We start from the raw sequence: 17,557 nt of genomic DNA on the forward strand, positions 1-17,557 counted from the left end.
TAGTTGCTATCACAGTCTACCTGCCTGCTGCTTATGCAACCTAGGGTGATTGTAATACTCCATCTCCTTCCCAAACCCTCAAACAAAACAAATGCCAGACCTGCAGAAATAACTACAGTAGCCAAAGGCAGGTGTAGTCAGAGAAAAGTAGGATGCTATAGCCCTTCCCCCTCTAGCTTATTTATCCATCTGCTTATATCACATACTGTATTCACTTAAGAGGTGGTATGCTGGTCTGTCATAAGCCTGTACAGAAGGCTGTAGTTTGCTTTCCTTCAGCATGGCTCATTTTTTTTTTTTTTAAAACACTTCTTCTAATGAAGGATGCTACTGTACCTGTAAGTGTTGTCTTTTCTCTCTTGTGTGTGTATGTAAATATGTGAGTATTCTTAAGGTCTTTTGGCTTCAAAAGTTCTGCTTATTTCATTCTAAACAAGATTGGAGGAACTCTTATTTGCTGAACTACTGGAGAATTGCTACTTTTGGTGATCTATGACAATACCTAGGTATGTTGCTGTTTTAAGCCTTTTCCAGCTTAAAATAAGTCTGCAGAGAATGAAATTCTCTATTTGTTAGTACTAAATTTACAGGTTGATGCCTGGGCAGATCATTGGCCACTCCTGTATATGTTCTTTATTCTGAGCCTTCAGGATAGCAGCAACAGGGCCCAATTGTTTGAGCTGATAGGTCTTTTCTGTGCATCTAGCAGAAGGCTTCAGGGTGTTCTTTCATGTCACCACATTCTGTTCTAGAGCATTTTACCAGTTTGGTATTTCCTAGGTTATTGAGTACATGCTTCTTATAATATATTCTTATAGTATATTTCCTAGGGAGATCCATTCCCAGTGTTGAATGGACAGTTCCTGTACTGCAAGGTGATCTGTTATGTCCTCACCTCTTTCAACAGATGTCAGTGTGCCTGGTTTTTTTTTTTTTTTTTCATGGTAGGACTCCTGAATCTTGTCTGTCTTTGGATGTTTCATCTGGCCACTTCAACTGGATTTTTCTGTTCTGCTTGGTTATTTTCTAGGTTGTTTAAACCTCTATTGGACCTTCCTTTTGCTGCCAGCTCTGCTTCTCAGCCGTGCATTTAGCCCGTGTGACTTAGAGGCTTTTTAGTCCAGCTAGCTATTCCAGTCATCCTTGAGCTGTGCTGCTTATCTGCTCTGCTTTGTATGCAGCTGCAGGCAGCTGCATGTACGGGTCTGTTTCCTTCTGGTGAGCTGTAGATGGGAGACCGTATTTGTGGAAGATTTCAGTTTTTCTGGAACTCTGACACTGTTTGTGATTACCAGACTATTTATACCCCTTCCCTTCCCCATTGGATCTGCCTCCTTGACTGGCTGTGTGTCAAGAGGGCAGAAAAATTAAGGCAGTTGTTCCCCAGTACAACAGTGAAAGAATTCGTCAGCCGCATGCAAGTGTTTCATGGATACCTTTTCCAGATTTTCCTGTGAAGAAAACTTGAGGGTTGGGACAAAACCCCTTTGAAAACCAGACCTATGATAACAGTTTCTACTGGAGTTCTTATCTGTGGACCTTCCTTCATAATCTCATTCACTAATAAGTTCTTGAGTAAGTGTGGTAAGTTGTTACCCACACTTGCTGATCTTGCTGTTACCTCACTGCAACAGAATCTTGCTTCTGCTTCTCTTCTGCCCCTAAGTTGTTCCACTACTTGACAGCACATGTCAAAGAGCTGGTTCAAGCAGTGGCTTTGATGCTTCAGACTTCAGCCATTCTGTGATTCAAACAGTGCTCCTCAAAGAAGCAAAAAAAGTGCTTTATTTTAAACCAAACCTTAAAACAGAAATGCGAACTCAAACACAAAAGCAGGCTGATATGGCAGCACGCAATCCTCCCCCTGCACACCTGAGAGTTTGAGGATGTGCCTTCCCCCAAAAGAAGATTCTTGTTCTTGGTTGCGTGCTCCAGCAGCTTATGTGGTCCTTCCTCCAATGCCCATTAAGCTTCTCTGTTTAGCTAATTTGAACTCACGAAAGCAATGGCTGTTGTCTGCCATATTGGTCAATTAGGTCAACTGAGGAGTGCCAGAGCCTGCCCTAGAGAAGGGGGACAGATAGGACTGTGGAAAGGGATGTGCAGGAGAGGAAGGAGAGAGAATGGGGGGGAAAGCAGCTAGGTTGGCTCAGTTACTTCTGGTCACTCTTGACAGACTGCAGGCTCTGAACCTACCCAGCCAGCGGTGCTGGGGTTAAGCCCTTTTGTCCTGAGTGAATTACTGTTTTCCAATAAGTAGCACCCTGAGTTTGGGTAATCTTGAAAACATCATAGGTAAGTCTGAATTTGAGAACATAGGATTCAATGGCTGTATGCAACAGATTGTTTGGGTTCTCCTGTAAATTTTATGAGCTTGTTTAAAACCAGCTCTGTGTTTACATAGGAAAGTTTATTTTCAATAAGGTAGAGCAGCTACAATTGCTCCTGAGATCTTTCCATCCTCTCAGCCATTTCTTCCTCAGAGATGGGAAACATTTGCCTGCAACTAGCCATTTCAGGTACCAGGGAATAAACAAGCACAAAGCCTGTATTATTGCTGGTGCTTCTGTGTGGTAAGATAATTATAGGGGCTCTTGCACCTGGAAGCAGCTGGGCACTTGGAGTGTGTTTTGCCATGTCAGTGTGCTGTGAGTGGAAGAATCCCCTCACCAAATGATCCTTGATCCAGATTCTTGATAGCTGTGTTTTTGTACATGGCATGCCTCCTTGTTGGTTGGAGCTGCTCCTGTTAGCTGGTGTTATGTGCAGATTCAAATATCTTGGCTTGAATGAGAACACCAAAAAGTGTGTTTAATTGTCCATAACTAACGTGGTAAAAGACGGAGGAAAAGTTTCAGTATCACTTGTTTTGTCTAAAGCTGGGTTGGAACTGTTCAGTCGCTTCCTGCAGTGCTGGGAGGCCTGGCAGTGAGTTGGCTGGTTTGCCACATATTCATAAGCCCACAGGAGACTATATATTGCCAAGGGAGCTAGTGTGTATAAAAGTTTATTATGCAGTTTCCCCTCCTTCATGCTTTCTGTCTCTAGTTCTGCTTATACTGTCACTGAGGCTGAATCCACTACTGACTGTATAATACAGTAATTGTGAATCTCTGCATTCATGATTTCCAGGAGGAGATGCAAAGGAATCTCCTCTTGTAGGATCAGTCTCTTCAGTTATCTCAGGTCCACAAGAGTTTGTCAGATGGACAGGTCCTTTCCAAACATTGGGAGTATGGTGATTTACACTAGCACAGGTCCCTTTGGGTCACTCTATTCCCAGAGCAGTCAGATGTGGTTGACAGAGTGCAAAGGTCACATACAGCTCAACCACAGACTTCCCAAATGGATTTTCCAAATCTTTCCTTTGCTTGTCCTACTTTGATATTGTTTAGTTTTTGCTATATTTTTTGGGGTCCTGCATTCCCTGAGGGTAGAATAAGGCTTCTGTCTGGCTTAAAAAAAAAAAAAAAAAAAAAAAAAAGGGGGAAGAGAGAACAAACTGCTTGCAATTCTTATGGCACTACAATTAAAACAACTATTGCTGCTCTCAAAAGTAGATGGGTGTTGGGGAAAACTCTTCAATATCTACTACTTAGACAAAGAAAGAACTAACTTTCTTGGCATGGAATGTATTCTGAAATTGTTCTTTTCTAGAATATTTCTTATTGTTTGTCTGTACCTTTGACTGTGCAAAGTAGAGCAGTGATACGCAGGTAACACAGGTATGTTTCTAAAGCAAATGCTGGTGCATGTTTATGGTGAAACTTGGTGTATTCCCTGCAGCCAGATAATGAGTCTTCAAGGCTGGAGTGTGCTGCTGAACATGTGGAGGAGTAACAGAACTTTTGGAAGAACTTGTTTGATACGCAGTGTGTAAGCTTGTGATGTACAGCAGAGGTTCTAGTGCTGGCAAATCTGTGTGTGGACAGACTGTCATCAGGCACTGGAAGTTTTTCTTGCACAGTTTCACCACTTCCGTGTGTTTCATAAACTAAGGATGCTGATGGATGAGTGCTGATAAATCTTTGTAGGAGCTGAAGATGTTACTGCCACATTCTTTCTTATGGTCTACTTTTAGCATTTTCAGTATTGGGCACTAGAGTTTTGAACAGGTCATTTAGTACATTACGTGTTAGTATTGGCAATGAAGAAGCTGGGGCACTTTTCTGGTGATGAGCTGAGAAGCTTTGGCAGAGGGCTTAAACAAGCATCTTCGAGTGATGGGGACTTAAATTATTGTAGCAAGAACTTTCTTGCAAGAGTTTGTCTAGTAGTGCCTTAAGCTTAAGTCTTTTTTGTGAGCTTAGCTAAAGTAAGTTGCAACTCATGTCAGAATGCACACCTTTTCTGTGTAAGAGATGGTTTGACATTGGCTGGAAACCGGTGGATCCCCCTTGGTTTGTTAACTTATTTTTGATTTATGGATGTTGCAGTATGCCAGGTTATGTGGTATCGGGTATCTGGTGATATCACATTGAGTTAAACACTTCTGTTTCAGATTTTGTTACTGGGAAATAACTGGATGTGGTGACTGCCCCAATTGACTAACCATATGGGAGAATAGCTGGTGGTACTAAGCTGCTGCTTGTTCACAATTAAAGAGCAGTTCTGTGTAAGGTACAAAGGTTCAGAGCAGTTAAAGCCAAGAGATGCATGTGTGGACAAGTGCAGTTTGTAAATTCCGGACATTAAAAGTATACATTTAAAAAAAAAAAAAAAAAAAAAGATGGATACATGTTGCACCAAGTGATATTTGCAGTAATGTGAATCTGCTGCACATCATCTACTGCTTAATTTTTAATAAGTAGTATTGGTTGTATCCATGTGGAATATTACAGCTCTACAAGATTCATATAACACATATACTGGATGTGGCGGATTCATTTCTTGAAATGGCCTACAGTGTTCCTTCTCAGGTCGTTCATGAATCTCTTCTGAATGGTGCTGTTCTCTTCTTATCCAACTACCTGCTTGGACAGGAGCAGGGAATGAACTGGTCACTTTGAAAGTCCATGCCACAGGTCAGTGAGAGGAGACAGTAAGTCAAGCAAGATGTCCCCTATATGCCTTTCACTGGAAAGGTGCATGCTTGCTGATGCCATGAATGTAATTCCCATCCTCTACTGTGACATCCAGTTTGAATGAAGGTTTTCTTCTTTTCTGACAGAAGAAAGAGGAGGAAGAGAAATAGTGTAAGAGAAGAGTATTGGAAATAGACTGCAAGCTGGAAGTTATGGATGGTCTGTCACAGCACCAAAAGTTTTGGACCCACTATCTTGACCTCTGGACATCTTATGTTTTTGATGGTAGACTTTGAGAAGAGAGTGGGGAGAGGAAGCAATACACGATTAAGTTTGAAGTGGCATCGTGCAGGATGCAAATGCTAATGTTATGGTAGAAACTGTAGAAAACAAGGTATTTCCAGGTTAGGAGCGATACAAGAGGGACAGCATAATCTCCAGTTGCCAAGTATGTAAGTGAAGCTTTTCCACAAAGCTTTTTGAGATTGGAATACAGTCTGACAGAAGGGAACCCTGCCCTACCTCCAGGTGTATTCAGGCACCTATTTAAAACTCTCTTGTTAAGAGGGAATGAAGTATCAGTTTTCAGGTGGTAATCTGCTGTTGTTTCTGAAATGGTCAGCTCCAAACTTTGTGTCACTATGGTTTCAAGCATAAACTCCTTGCTTCTTGTTTCCCTTCTCCTTTAAAAAGTGAATTTTGTAGTGTTTGCATCCTTTGGCACTATAATATTAATAGATCTGCACCCTTGTGTTGGTCTTCCTATCCCCTCCTCTCTCCTATTGCAGTCTTCCCACCTTTGTAAGAGTTATTCATCAAATCAATATTACTGAGTTGCTGAGCTAATAAGCCTACTATAGTAGAGAAGAGGTGGGCTGAGATAAAAACCCCAGATCATTGAATCATAGAATGGTTTGGGTTGGAAGGGATCTTAAAGATAACTTAAAATCATTTAGTTCCAACTCCCCTGCCATGGGCAGGGACACCTTCCACTAGATCAGGTTGCTCAAAGCCCCATCCAGCGTGGCCTTGAACACTTCCAGGGAGGGGGCATCCACAACCTCTCTGGGCAACCTGTTCCAGTGCCTCACCACCCTCACAGTGAAGAACTTCTTCCTTACATCTAATCTAAATCTACCCTCTTTCAGTTTAAAGCCATTACCCCTTGTCCTATCCCTACATGCCCTTGTAAAGAGTCCCTCTCTGGCTTTCTTGTAGGCCCCCTTTAGGTACTGGAAGGCTGCTATAAGGTCTCCCCGGAGCCTTCTCTTCTCCAGGCTGAACAACCCCAACTCTCTCAGCTTGTCTTCACAGGGGAGGTGCTCCAGCCCTCTGACCATCTTTGTGGCCCTCCTCTGGACTCACTCCAACAGGTCCATGTCCTTCTTATGTTGGGGGCCCCAGAGCTGAACGCAGTACTCCAGGTGGGGTCTCAGGAGAGCAGAGTAGATGGTTCAATTTGAGTTGAAGCTAACAAGCCTTTGATGTAGCTGAACTGATGCTCTGCATTTGGTTTGGGTGTCTTTGCACTGAGCTTCCTAGTGTGTCTGTAATACTCATCTGATCTTTTCTCAGTTATCTGTAGCACCCTGTTAGCTAGGATGATAGAAAGTTGTTGCACAGAAAGTAATAGCACTTCTGCTATTACACTTCCTGCTAGGAAGCTGCTGACAGTGAAAACAGTGGCTCCCAAGCATGTTGGGAGCTCTCAGCTCTTGTAAGACTGTGAATAGGAGGACATTGTTCCCCAACCTAAAAAACATGATTTTCCTATGTCTGTTCTGTGGTCATGTACTACTGTCACATAAATACACAAAGCTTCAGCAAATTAGTTTTTGTTGTTAGTGACTACAACTATCTGGCAACCCTAACATAGGCAGCACAAGTGTCTGTCAGAAAGACAAAATATTAAGACAGAAATTCTGATATAAGGAATTGAATGTTTGCCATTGTGTTAGTGTTGGTATTAAGTAAACTGCCCACTGGCTGGAAACAGGTTGTTTTTAAGCATTTTACAGGTGTCTTAGAAATGGGCAAAAAAAAAAAAAAATCAATGAAATGGGAAAAAATTGTGCAAGGCTAGTATGCTTATTCTTTTGATTTTTTTTCCTATGGTACAAAAGATGTTAAGTTGCCTGAAACATGCACATACTCACTGATGCATCAGTAACTTTCAGTGAAACAGTTCTGATAGAATTGCTTTTAGCTCAGTATAGTACTGACCGTGAAGAGGTTTGAAAAAAAAGTCTGTGTACTTGATCACTGAAGTCTATTGCTGGCATAGAGAAACAGGAGGAGGAAAAATGCAATTCAGTGTTCTACCTATGTATTAAAATATTAAAGTTGAAGTATTATTTTATGTTAACCTATTTCCACATTAGTACTGGAAAAGAGAGTTGCCTGAAAGAACTGGGGAAACATTATATCACTTATTACCTTATTTTCAAGATCTTTAAATACGTTGAGTAAGAGACTGCACTTTCATTTTGATGTTTCATCAAGGTTTGGTTTTAGGAATGCATAACGGAATTTTCAACTGCATTACAGTTTAGCAAGCATATCTTTGTAAATCACTTGCGGCTATTTCAATGGTGAATTAACTAGCCTCTGTTTTCTCAAGGGATATTTCTAACTTTCAAGCTGGAGTACTTCCACTTTCAGCTATTTTTCTTTGGCCTGGCTTTGATTTATACAAATGCTAATTATAGGGGCTTTGAATCTGTGTGTATACATAGTTTCACAAGGTCATACACATTTTTAATGAACTGGCTGAAATGCTGCTTATATATTGCTAGGTTGTTACATAAACAGATCACTATGTCTTCTAAATGTTGTTTTGTTAATCAATTCAAAAAGAGAAAAAATTAATAGCAATTCCTGTGTAAAGCTGATTTTTAGTTTTGTCTCCTAAAGTTATATCTTCATTGTCTTTGCAGGCATCGGAAGGTGTCACCTTCATTGGACCTGACACGCATGCTATTCAAGCTATGGGAGACAAGATTGAAAGCAAATTGTTAGCCAAGAATGCAAAGGTCAACACGATCCCTGGCTTTGATGGAGTAGTCAAGGTAAGAAATCATTTAATTACTGTCTGCCCATTGTAGGAACAGTGTCTAAATCGAAGTACACCTGTTGAAGGTCTGATGCAGAATGTAATTATAATTTCAACTACTTTTTCAATAAGATGTAATTAAAAATGGAGTACAGAGTTTTACTAGCAAGAGAGCTTTGGAGAAGAAGAGAAAGTCCTTCATAATAGGTGATGTATTAAGGAGTGCTTCTATGGAGTCTCTAAAAGTGTTTTGCTTTAAATTTAACATGAAGGCAGGTAAATGTGTTAAAAATCAGATGTGGATTCAACTATGTTTCTCAGGGCTTTACTTCTTGTTGGCTAAGATCTTGAAAGCCCTAAGTTAGCAGTGAAGTTTGTTACACTGTATGAAGTTTCCATTTTACTGTCTGTGCTGATGGTGTAGATTTCCATGTGTTGCAAAACTCAGGGTGAGGATGGGGGGAAGTCAGTGGCTCTTTGTCTGAATCTACAGCTAGTGGTCTTCCTGGGGTTTTAGAAGGAATGATTTCCAACAGTTTTCTAAAAACATTTTGGTGGTTTCTTTATGTTTTGTAAGGTGAAATAAAGTATGTCTTGGTTTTGGTTTATTTTCTGCTATAGTGATGAAATATTGGGCTCTTACAAGCTTTCCTGTGTGTCTTTATACATTGTCTGTGTTAATGTAGCTAAATAAGCTTTTTTCCTTTAAAATCTTCGTTGTATATGCCTAAAACTTTGGTGTATTATAAAATGTTGACCTTCTGGGTTGAAATTTTTTACGCTTTACATGTAAACTTAGATTTTTTTCAAATAAAATTTCGGTAAAACTGAGTTGCACGAAAAAGTAAAAAGTATGTTTCAACAAGACTTTAATGTAGTGAAGGGAAAGCTTTTCAGGTTTTATTTATGACAATTGATATTGACCTCTGATCATCATAAATCTTATTTACATGATGAAATAGGAAATGTCAAGATAATTGGGAACAACTGAATATATCGATGGAATGCAGACTGTATGTTAAGGAGCAACATATACCAGGGCAATGGTGTTCAGCATTGTGTCAGCTAAGTTGGATTTTAAACTGTTAGGAGGAAAAAAACCCCAAACCCAACTAAATGAGAAAGGTGAATAGAGTGCAAAGGGGCTAAGCCTCCACAAAATTATCTGTTCTGATGAGGAAACCTGGAGAACTTGGCTAGTGAGAGAATGATAAAATCATGACATAGCTGACGTCAAAATGCACGAGAGAATTCTTCAGAGAATTCATGATGGAAATGCCTGGTGTGTGTAATGCCTGGCGGTGGGATATGCTGCAACAGGTAACAGTGCAAAGACTTCTGTCTCTTCTGGAGGGCTCCGTATGAGTCTTAGGCTGGCATTTGTGACAATGCTGAAGTCTGGCAGTGATAAGTTGAATGCAGCATTCCTTCAGATTTTTGTGTGTTTTTAGCAGCCCTTGTGTACGAGGTCCTTTAGTGCTCGTAAGGTTTAACAGCAGCCAAGCTATTGTGCGTAAGATCCTCTGTTCTGTCTGATATCCTGTATATTCTTCTAGAAATCCTGAAAATAACTTCTAGAAAAGCATCTAATTAGGAGAGAACTTTGAATTAATCATCTAAACCCCACAAAACTTTTTCTAATACAGAACCAAATACTCAAAATGCTGGTTTTATCACTATATCAAGTTAAAACTTATGTAAGTGTCTGTTCTGTAATATAAAGAAACAAACCTGGCAAAGTAGGATAGTGGTTAATGAACAGATAGCCATATAACCAGTGAAACTGAGCTACTTACCTGTATGCACTTGTTTCTGAGACCTTTAATTGCACTGTCTTTTGACAATTATTTGAAGTTCCTGACACAAAATGAAAGAACATAAGTGATCTGGTTGACAATTGGCTATATGCAACTATAGTCTTAACACCAAATGAACTGGAATGTAGGATTGAGTTGACCACTCCAATCTCTAGCTATTGAAAGGAACTATTGAGTAGTTGCTTAATCCTGAAGTGTCCATATTGTATCAATTTCACATACTTCAGCCTTGTACTAGTTCTGATTATCTGAAGAGTGTGAATGAAAAAGAACACGAGATCAAAAAAACCTCTGCAGCGTACCCACCAAGTAAGAAAAAGGAGAGTCCACAGACATTGCCAGTGTTGCAGTTTCCATCAGAAAGGAGAGATGAAAGTTTTAGGTTAACCAGTGCTTTGGTTACCAGTTCTAGGAAATAAAGCTTCTGATAATTGATATTCTCATCCTTGATATGGATCTAAATATGTGCCTGTATTTGTCCTTTGGTCTCCTTCCTGTGATGTGTCTTTTGCTCAGATGAATACCTGAGTAATTAGGTCATGCAGGATGCCTGATCTTTGGTTGGAGCTTGATGTACTATTTTGCCAACTCAGACTAAGATAGGAAGGGCAAAGCTGTGTGATACCAGGTACAATCAGAAGAGCAACACATAAGGAATTGGAGACTATATAGGATTTCTGCCGTTCTGTGGGAGACCTGTTTTGGTCACAGAATTATGAAGCTTTCAAAATCTTTGAGGGCTCTTTTTCTTGAGAAATAAATTTTTTTTAAAGGTCCTAGGAAAGAGTGAAGTGTCTGCTTGATACTTGAGTTGATTAGAGGTGGCTTCATCTTTATAGCGGAGTTCAGTAAAGCTGGAAGAAAACTGCATTCATGCAGATCATGCATCATGACAATGCCAGAAGTGAAGAAAGATTTGCACGTATTCTTTGTGGATGAATAGTTAAAGTGAACGTAGAATAACAACTTCTAGTGCTTCGTTATTCAACTCTGCACTGAAAAATCTTTACTTGCAGAGTTGTCTTTATCCAGCACTTGTTAAATACTGCTGCAGATACATAGGTCCTTCGTGAATAAAGGGTATTTCCCCCTCTTATTTATGTTGCTTAGCACTTACACATAGTAGACACTGGAGTTGCTAAGCTTTTGTAATAACATTTTGGAGAAGTTGCATGCAGAAAAATTCTCAGTGAGTAGAAATTAAATTAGAAATTTGAGAGAAGGAAGCCCTTCAACAGTATACTTAGGGACCTGGAAGGATTGAAGAGGAGGATGCTTGGCATAACAGACACAACTAACTATTCTCATATGGGCAAACGCTGTAGCAAATATAAAACTGAGAATGGAAGGACGTGGAGTGAGAGTGGAGAGGGTAGTTTGACAAAGAGTAATTTTCTTCTCATCCATGGTTGAGTTTCTCGGCTGGGGCAAGGGTTACCCAATCTACACATGTAAGGAACCTGAGTCTGGTGCTGTCAGCTAGAGAGGCAACAAAAGCATTCAAAGGTAGTTAATTTCAAAATCTAACTACAAATAGTTTACTAAAACCTGATTGGGAGAGATAGTAGTAAATAGTCTTAATCAAAAGAATTAGTGTTAATCCATATGAGCAATGGCTATATTAAAGTTAGAGCTGAGAAGATATATTGTCTGCAAATGAGTAAAGAGGAATAAGTGACAAGGAGAAAGTGGAGGCTGAATAATGAGTATAAGGAGATGCTGTGGTGAAAAACTGGCAAAGGAATGGCAAGGGAAGAAAGATTTTTATATTGTTTCACCATGTACAGCCAGTTTGGTTTTATGGCTGGTAGAACACAGCTGGATGTAGACCCAGAAGATTAATGTCACTGGGTGTCTACTTAGTTTCACTGATGTCAGTAGACATGTTGAAGGTTTTCAGCAAGGCTATGAATTTACTGTATTTAAGTTTCAGGTATCTGTTTTGGCTATATTCTTGCATTGGGGTATTGACATTGGTATTAAATGATCACTGTATTGCTGGAGACGTTGTTGGAGACTAGACATGAACTGGAGGTTCTTGTAGCCCAACGCTCTCAGCCATGAAAACTATTATGTAGTTCTTCGTAATTAGTACAATGTTTTACAGCTCTAGGAGTCTCTTAAACAGCTTTATCCTGGCATTCCTCTACATCAGAATAGTTTTGCTTTTTTGTCTCCACCTGCTGGTACCGGGCAGAGAGGCATGTACATGAAATTAGGAGGTTAGAAATTCATATGCCAAATGAGTATTTTATGTCTTTTTAACTTAATGAAATCAGCCATTTGTAAAAACACTATGACATAATTTTATAACTCTTATGATTTTTATAAACTTGTACTATTGCTTGAACATTTTTATTTGTACAATAAAAGGTGGTGCTAAAATTATATATTTCTTTACAATCTCCAGTTTATTTTGGGAAAATGGTAGTGTAGCTAATGTGTTTTTGGAGGAAACAGCAGTAAATCATTGAGGACTTTTGCTTTTAAAAAATAATTCAAAATGCTTTTAGTACCAGTGTGGTTTTGTATATTTTGCACATATGGACTTGTGTGTTATGCAGTGTCATAGCATTCAGTTTTTGTCCCCCTATGGCAAACGTTGTGTATCTATCATAAGTTCTTTGCACCAAAAATCTAAAAACTGTCCTAACTTTTTTATGGGTGCTCAAATTGCTGCTGTATTATGTAATCTGCAAGTGAAATGCATGATACTAAAACATACTTTCTTAGGGAAAAAGATCAAAAGACTTACCAGAGATTTCAATATGTCAGTTGTTTATTAACTTTTTGTTTATTAGTTTTTCTCTTTAAACACAGTGTATTTTTGTTTTCTATTTCAGAAATGCTCTTTGAAGGCTAAAGAATTTGAATATGCATTGTTTTTTTTGGTATCTTAGAGTTTGGGTTCTAATATGTTAGAACTGTAAAAGAAACAGATGTTGAAACAGTGTAAATTAATAACTGTGCTGGGTGGATGACTTCATTCTGTTCAAGCCAGAACTGAGACAATTAGTGCTGCTGATACGATGCCGTTTATTACTTAAAGTTGTTGTATGCATGTATAAAAATACAGTGGTAGGGAAAAGTTCCCCTATAATGATTTGCAGCTTGTCTTCCTGTGGACTGCAATGTATCAGTTAGCCACTTGTTTGCAGGTAACTAAGTGAAAAAAAATTACCCTGTTTGCTTCCCCCCTCTTAATTCTGTTTTGCAAATATATGAGTGAATTTGCAAGAGAAAAGAAATGTAAAAGTTTCCTTCTCGACTATAATCGTGGCTCTTCATCAGTCATCACTCTTCCTGCATTTTGTTCAAGAGGCTCTAATTGTCTGCGTTTGGCAGGTTTAACACTTCCTGACAGAGAGGCTATTAAGGGGAAGTATTCTCGCATAACTGTCACAGGCAGGAACAAAGAACCTTCAAACTCAATGTGTGGAAACCACTAACATTCTTAAATGACCCTTTTCGTGCATTTTATCCCTTTAAGCTAAAATTTGGAGGGTGCAGGGTCATGGAAAGCAGCAAGGTGTAATAAAACAGTAAACCCTGATTTTTTTTTTTTGGGGGGGGGAGGTTTTTTGCTAGATTTATCTCTTGACTTAAAAACAATTGTTATTTGGAAAAATCTCATTAACAGATGTGACTGGAGTAAAAAGACTTAAAACTGATGTTGCTTTCAGGACTGCTTTGAACTTAACAAGCACCGATTTGTGGAGCAGACTAGCTAATGAAAGGAAATTAAATTTTCTGACAACTTCCCCTGCCAGCCCCCTTATTCTTCATGGGGCTGTTACTAGGTACTGAAGACTTTTAAAGAGGATTTTGTTTTATTATCGGACATAAATGAACCAGGTATGAACATTTCTTGTGTATTTTTTTTTAAAGTTCTGACCTGGGTGCTTTTAAAACGGATTGCCTTGAAAGCTTTAAAAATATCAGGTTTCATTTTAATGTTCATAAGTCAGCCCCCATAGTTTCAGACACACTTAGCAGCTGGTGGTTTCCAGACATTACTGCCTTTCATACAAATTTTTTAATGCATGTCATGGAATAGTATAAATATTAGCAAATTTGGATGGAATTTTCAAACTTAACCTGCGCCACTGTAATTTAACCCTTTTTCTTTCTAGTATTGTATAATGGAAATATATTGTTATCAGTAGAAGAAACCAGTATTAACTACTGCAGGAGAAGAGATTTAGTTATTAAAAAGTAAGCAATTCAAGTATTTTGTGTTTTATTCTCTGGGTTTCCTAGTACTTTTTTTCTGTAGCAGGCTATAGTAGTATGAGTCAGCTGAAGCAATAGGTGGCATCAACAAAAGGATTTTTCTAATTGTTATACACTAGTAATGTGCGGACTCTTAAATGGAGACAATTATGTGAATCTTTTCATTTAAAATACAGTTTAAAATGATGCATTTAATGTTTATTCTGTCTTCAGAATGAAAAACTTACAAAAGTGAAATGCTTGTGTTCTTTCTTTAGTAGACAAAAAAAATTTGTCTTTACAGAAGTTCTGCAAGGTTTTTTCTGAACCTGAATCACTCCCAAACAATAGAGAATCAACTCCCCCTACTGACAACAACCAGGAAAACACAAGAAATACCTGTGAGGACAGAAACAAGCTGGCAGTGGACAAACTTTAACGATCTGATTTATGGTCCATTATTGATTGTAAACTTCTAAATTCTAGCATTAAATTCCTACAACTGCAGAAAATCATTTTGCAATCCTGGTTGTGTTTCCTGTCAGCTGATTCCTCGTTGCTTTGAGTTTCTCAGTGTACTAATGATGAGGTAGAATTTACATTCCACTTATGGTATTAATTTTACATTCCTCTGGCTGAAAAGGGTCAGAAGGTTGTAAAATCAAACATTAAATGAATCAGAGGAGACAGTAGTGCAATATATGACTGCCCTCAGGACATAGTGCAATGGCTGATGGGATTAACGTTGGGTCTCATTTCCTGCTTTTACAGGATGCAGATGAAGCTGTCAGAATTGCAAGGGAAATTGGTAAGTTCTTAAATTAGCTATGGTGGGATTTGTGTGCCTCTCAGCAGACATGGTTGACTAAATTGAATGTGTAATAAGTAATCCCTATAGAACAAATAATGTTTTAATAGTTTTTAAGTTCCCTGTTGCCTATAGTGCTGGAAGAATCTAGGCGTTAACACCCTGTCTCTTATATCATCACATTTTAGCTTTACAAACTGGACTTTGCAGAACAAGTGCAGCCATGATTTGTGGAATGCATGTAATATGCAGCAATGAGTAGCTCGCTAGAGGAGTTATTTCAAAGTATATCTGCAATTGGACATGATAGTCAGAAGTTAGCATGGTATGTTTCTCTTTGTATGGAGGCTGACACCAGTGATGTTATGATCTTCATTCTTCATCACTGTGTGGACTGCAATTAGCTTGAATATCATCCAGAGCACCAGCCTTTCTTCTGTGCTTTCTGGAAGAAAGTCACTATTCAGCTTCTGAATATCTTGCAGAATGGTGAAAAGAGCAACCAGCAAACTGTCTGGGACTCATTTTGATGGAGGTTAAGTGTAATATGTGTTTAATGAGTTTTGGCTTTTATTTACTAAAGCTTAATATTAGGGAAAATATTAAACCATATGCTTGAAATTAAACATGTTCTTAAATGCTTTCTAGAAGAAGAATCTAATGTAATAAGAGATTTTTCTTGGAGGTTTTTTTTTGCATTTTCATTTTGAGACAGTAGCTATGAGAAGCTATTTAGGTTCATCACAGGTACATAATTCAAAGGATGTATCTGCATTTGAAGCTTCTCTTACTGATCTAGCTACAAATATCTCACCTGTGTTAAAAGCTATGGCTGTGCCTTATGTGCCAAATAGAAATTGGGACTTGCGCTGCTGCAGATGACTTTTCATCAGTGTAACACTTTTCTGCTTTGAGTTTAAGTTGAGGTTTTTACCCTGCACTGGTTAACTGCCCTGAAACCCCTCAGTGTAGGCTTGGTTGGCTTTTAGGCTGACACAACTGAAGTCAGCATTTCTGTGGGTTAGCCTTTATGTCCCTGTTGGGAAATCAAGTGATTACTGATCACTGTCATGGGACCAGAAACAAAAGGGAAGAGGTTATCAACCAAATTGGAACATTTGGAGGAGAACTGTAAATAAAATTGGTTTTAGTCCTTAAAAAAGGCGCAGTAGTATGACTTTATTTCAGTTCAGTTTCATTTCAATAGTCTTTCTTGCTCTTGTTTTTTAAAGATTTCCTGCAAGTATTTTTAAAGCAGTTTTGATTAATGTAAGTTGGAAGGCATTCAGTGGCTTCCTAGATACCCTTTAAAATGTATTCTTGTTTAATTTTCTTTCTGAGTTCTAGTGTTCTGTTGACTGGTTCCTGTCTTTGATATCAGTAACACTTTGGAGGTCATTATATCAAGGCAGTCTTAAATCTGTAGATATTAAAGTCAATTACAGGTGCTTTATCTAGATGGCAAATTCTTAAACCGTTTTGATGCCGAAAAGGTTTGTACTATGATGCCATGTAGCGAAAGAAAAATGTCCTTTCTAGCTTTTTACCCACACGTTTCGATCAGTTGATCAGTTTGGTTAAGCTTCTGTCTAATCATGACCACTGATCAGAACAAAACCCAATTATCTGTAATTTCAAAGGATGTAAAATAGGGTGAAATTAAAGTCTCTTATGTATATAATGCATTTGTCCTCATATATAAGGCACCTGATATGCAATTGAATACTTTCAGATTATTTTTAATTTTACTTATCCAGAGCCTCAATCTTCCAAGAATGCTTAAGTAATTATTTAAAAAAACAAAACAAAACATTGTGGGTCAGTGCTTAAAACACTAAAACATTGTGTTATGTTCTCTTGCTGCCTGCATTTTTTCCTGCTTCTCCCTGCTATGTTGTGGCCAAAGATCCAGTAGTAGTGGAGCACGGCACTTCAGGGTTGAGACAGTGCATTTACCTGTTTCAGTGGCTGTTATTTATGGATACTAAGGGAGTAAAACCTACCTTTTTGCCCCTCATTTGAGATGTGCTCTCCCAAGTTGTCAAGAGAGAATGTGATAGAGATATTAAGCTAAATCAGGAATTGGGAGAAGTTCAGGCACAATTTGCTGTATAGGCTCCTTTCTATAGTCTGTCTTCTCTTTGTCTGTGTGGGCTGTTCTCTTGTGATCCTTTCTGTAGTGCTTAATCACACTGGCTCTTTTCCCATGCTACTTTTAAGTCTGTTTGTAAATTGTACATTAAGAACTGCTGGCTGCTTGATGTCTGAAGCATTGATGAAACTCCAGAAAGTTTTACTCTTCAGTTTGAAAGGAGTGAACAACTATGAAGTGCAGGCAGTTAAACTAAATGAAAGTCTATACAAAACTGAAGAGGTGAAAAACATGTTTTTGTCATGTTTCATTTGGCATGTGTTTAGTTCTAGCTTTTCAATAATGGACATTGAAAAGAATCTGGTATTGCCACATGCTGTATTGCTCAAACTAATACTGCACAATGCAGTTTGTGGTCTACTACCTGCTACTTCATAAAAATGGTTAAATGACATCTAAAACCATGGTGGCAAAGGGCGGGAACTAACAGCTGTGGGACACCAGAAAGCAAAAGTATGCCTCATGATCTTCAAATTTGACAGCTTTTTACCT

General features: G+C 38.6%; 1 protein-coding gene across 2 annotated transcripts in view; it reads left to right on the forward strand.

Annotated features, from left to right (window-relative positions):
- The window catches only part of PCCA (propionyl-CoA carboxylase subunit alpha), a 305,187-nt gene that overhangs the window by 80,374 nt on the left and 207,256 nt on the right, over positions 1-17,557 (forward strand). Inside the window, exons 7-8 of one of the 2 annotated variants that reach the window (XM_050915340.1) lie at positions 7,961-8,092; positions 14,877-14,913. In XM_050915340.1, the coding sequence (XP_050771297.1) occupies positions 7,961-8,092; positions 14,877-14,913 (169 nt within the window). Of the gene's footprint in view, positions 1-7,960; positions 8,093-13,663; positions 13,749-14,876; positions 14,914-17,557 lie in introns of those variants that run through there. The other variant, XM_050915341.1, reaches the window with a different exon arrangement.

Source organism: Gymnogyps californianus, chromosome 1, assembly GCF_018139145.2.
Source record: "Gymnogyps californianus isolate 813 chromosome 1, ASM1813914v2, whole genome shotgun sequence".
In the NCBI taxonomy this organism is placed as follows: domain Eukaryota; kingdom Metazoa; phylum Chordata; class Aves; order Accipitriformes; family Cathartidae; genus Gymnogyps; species Gymnogyps californianus.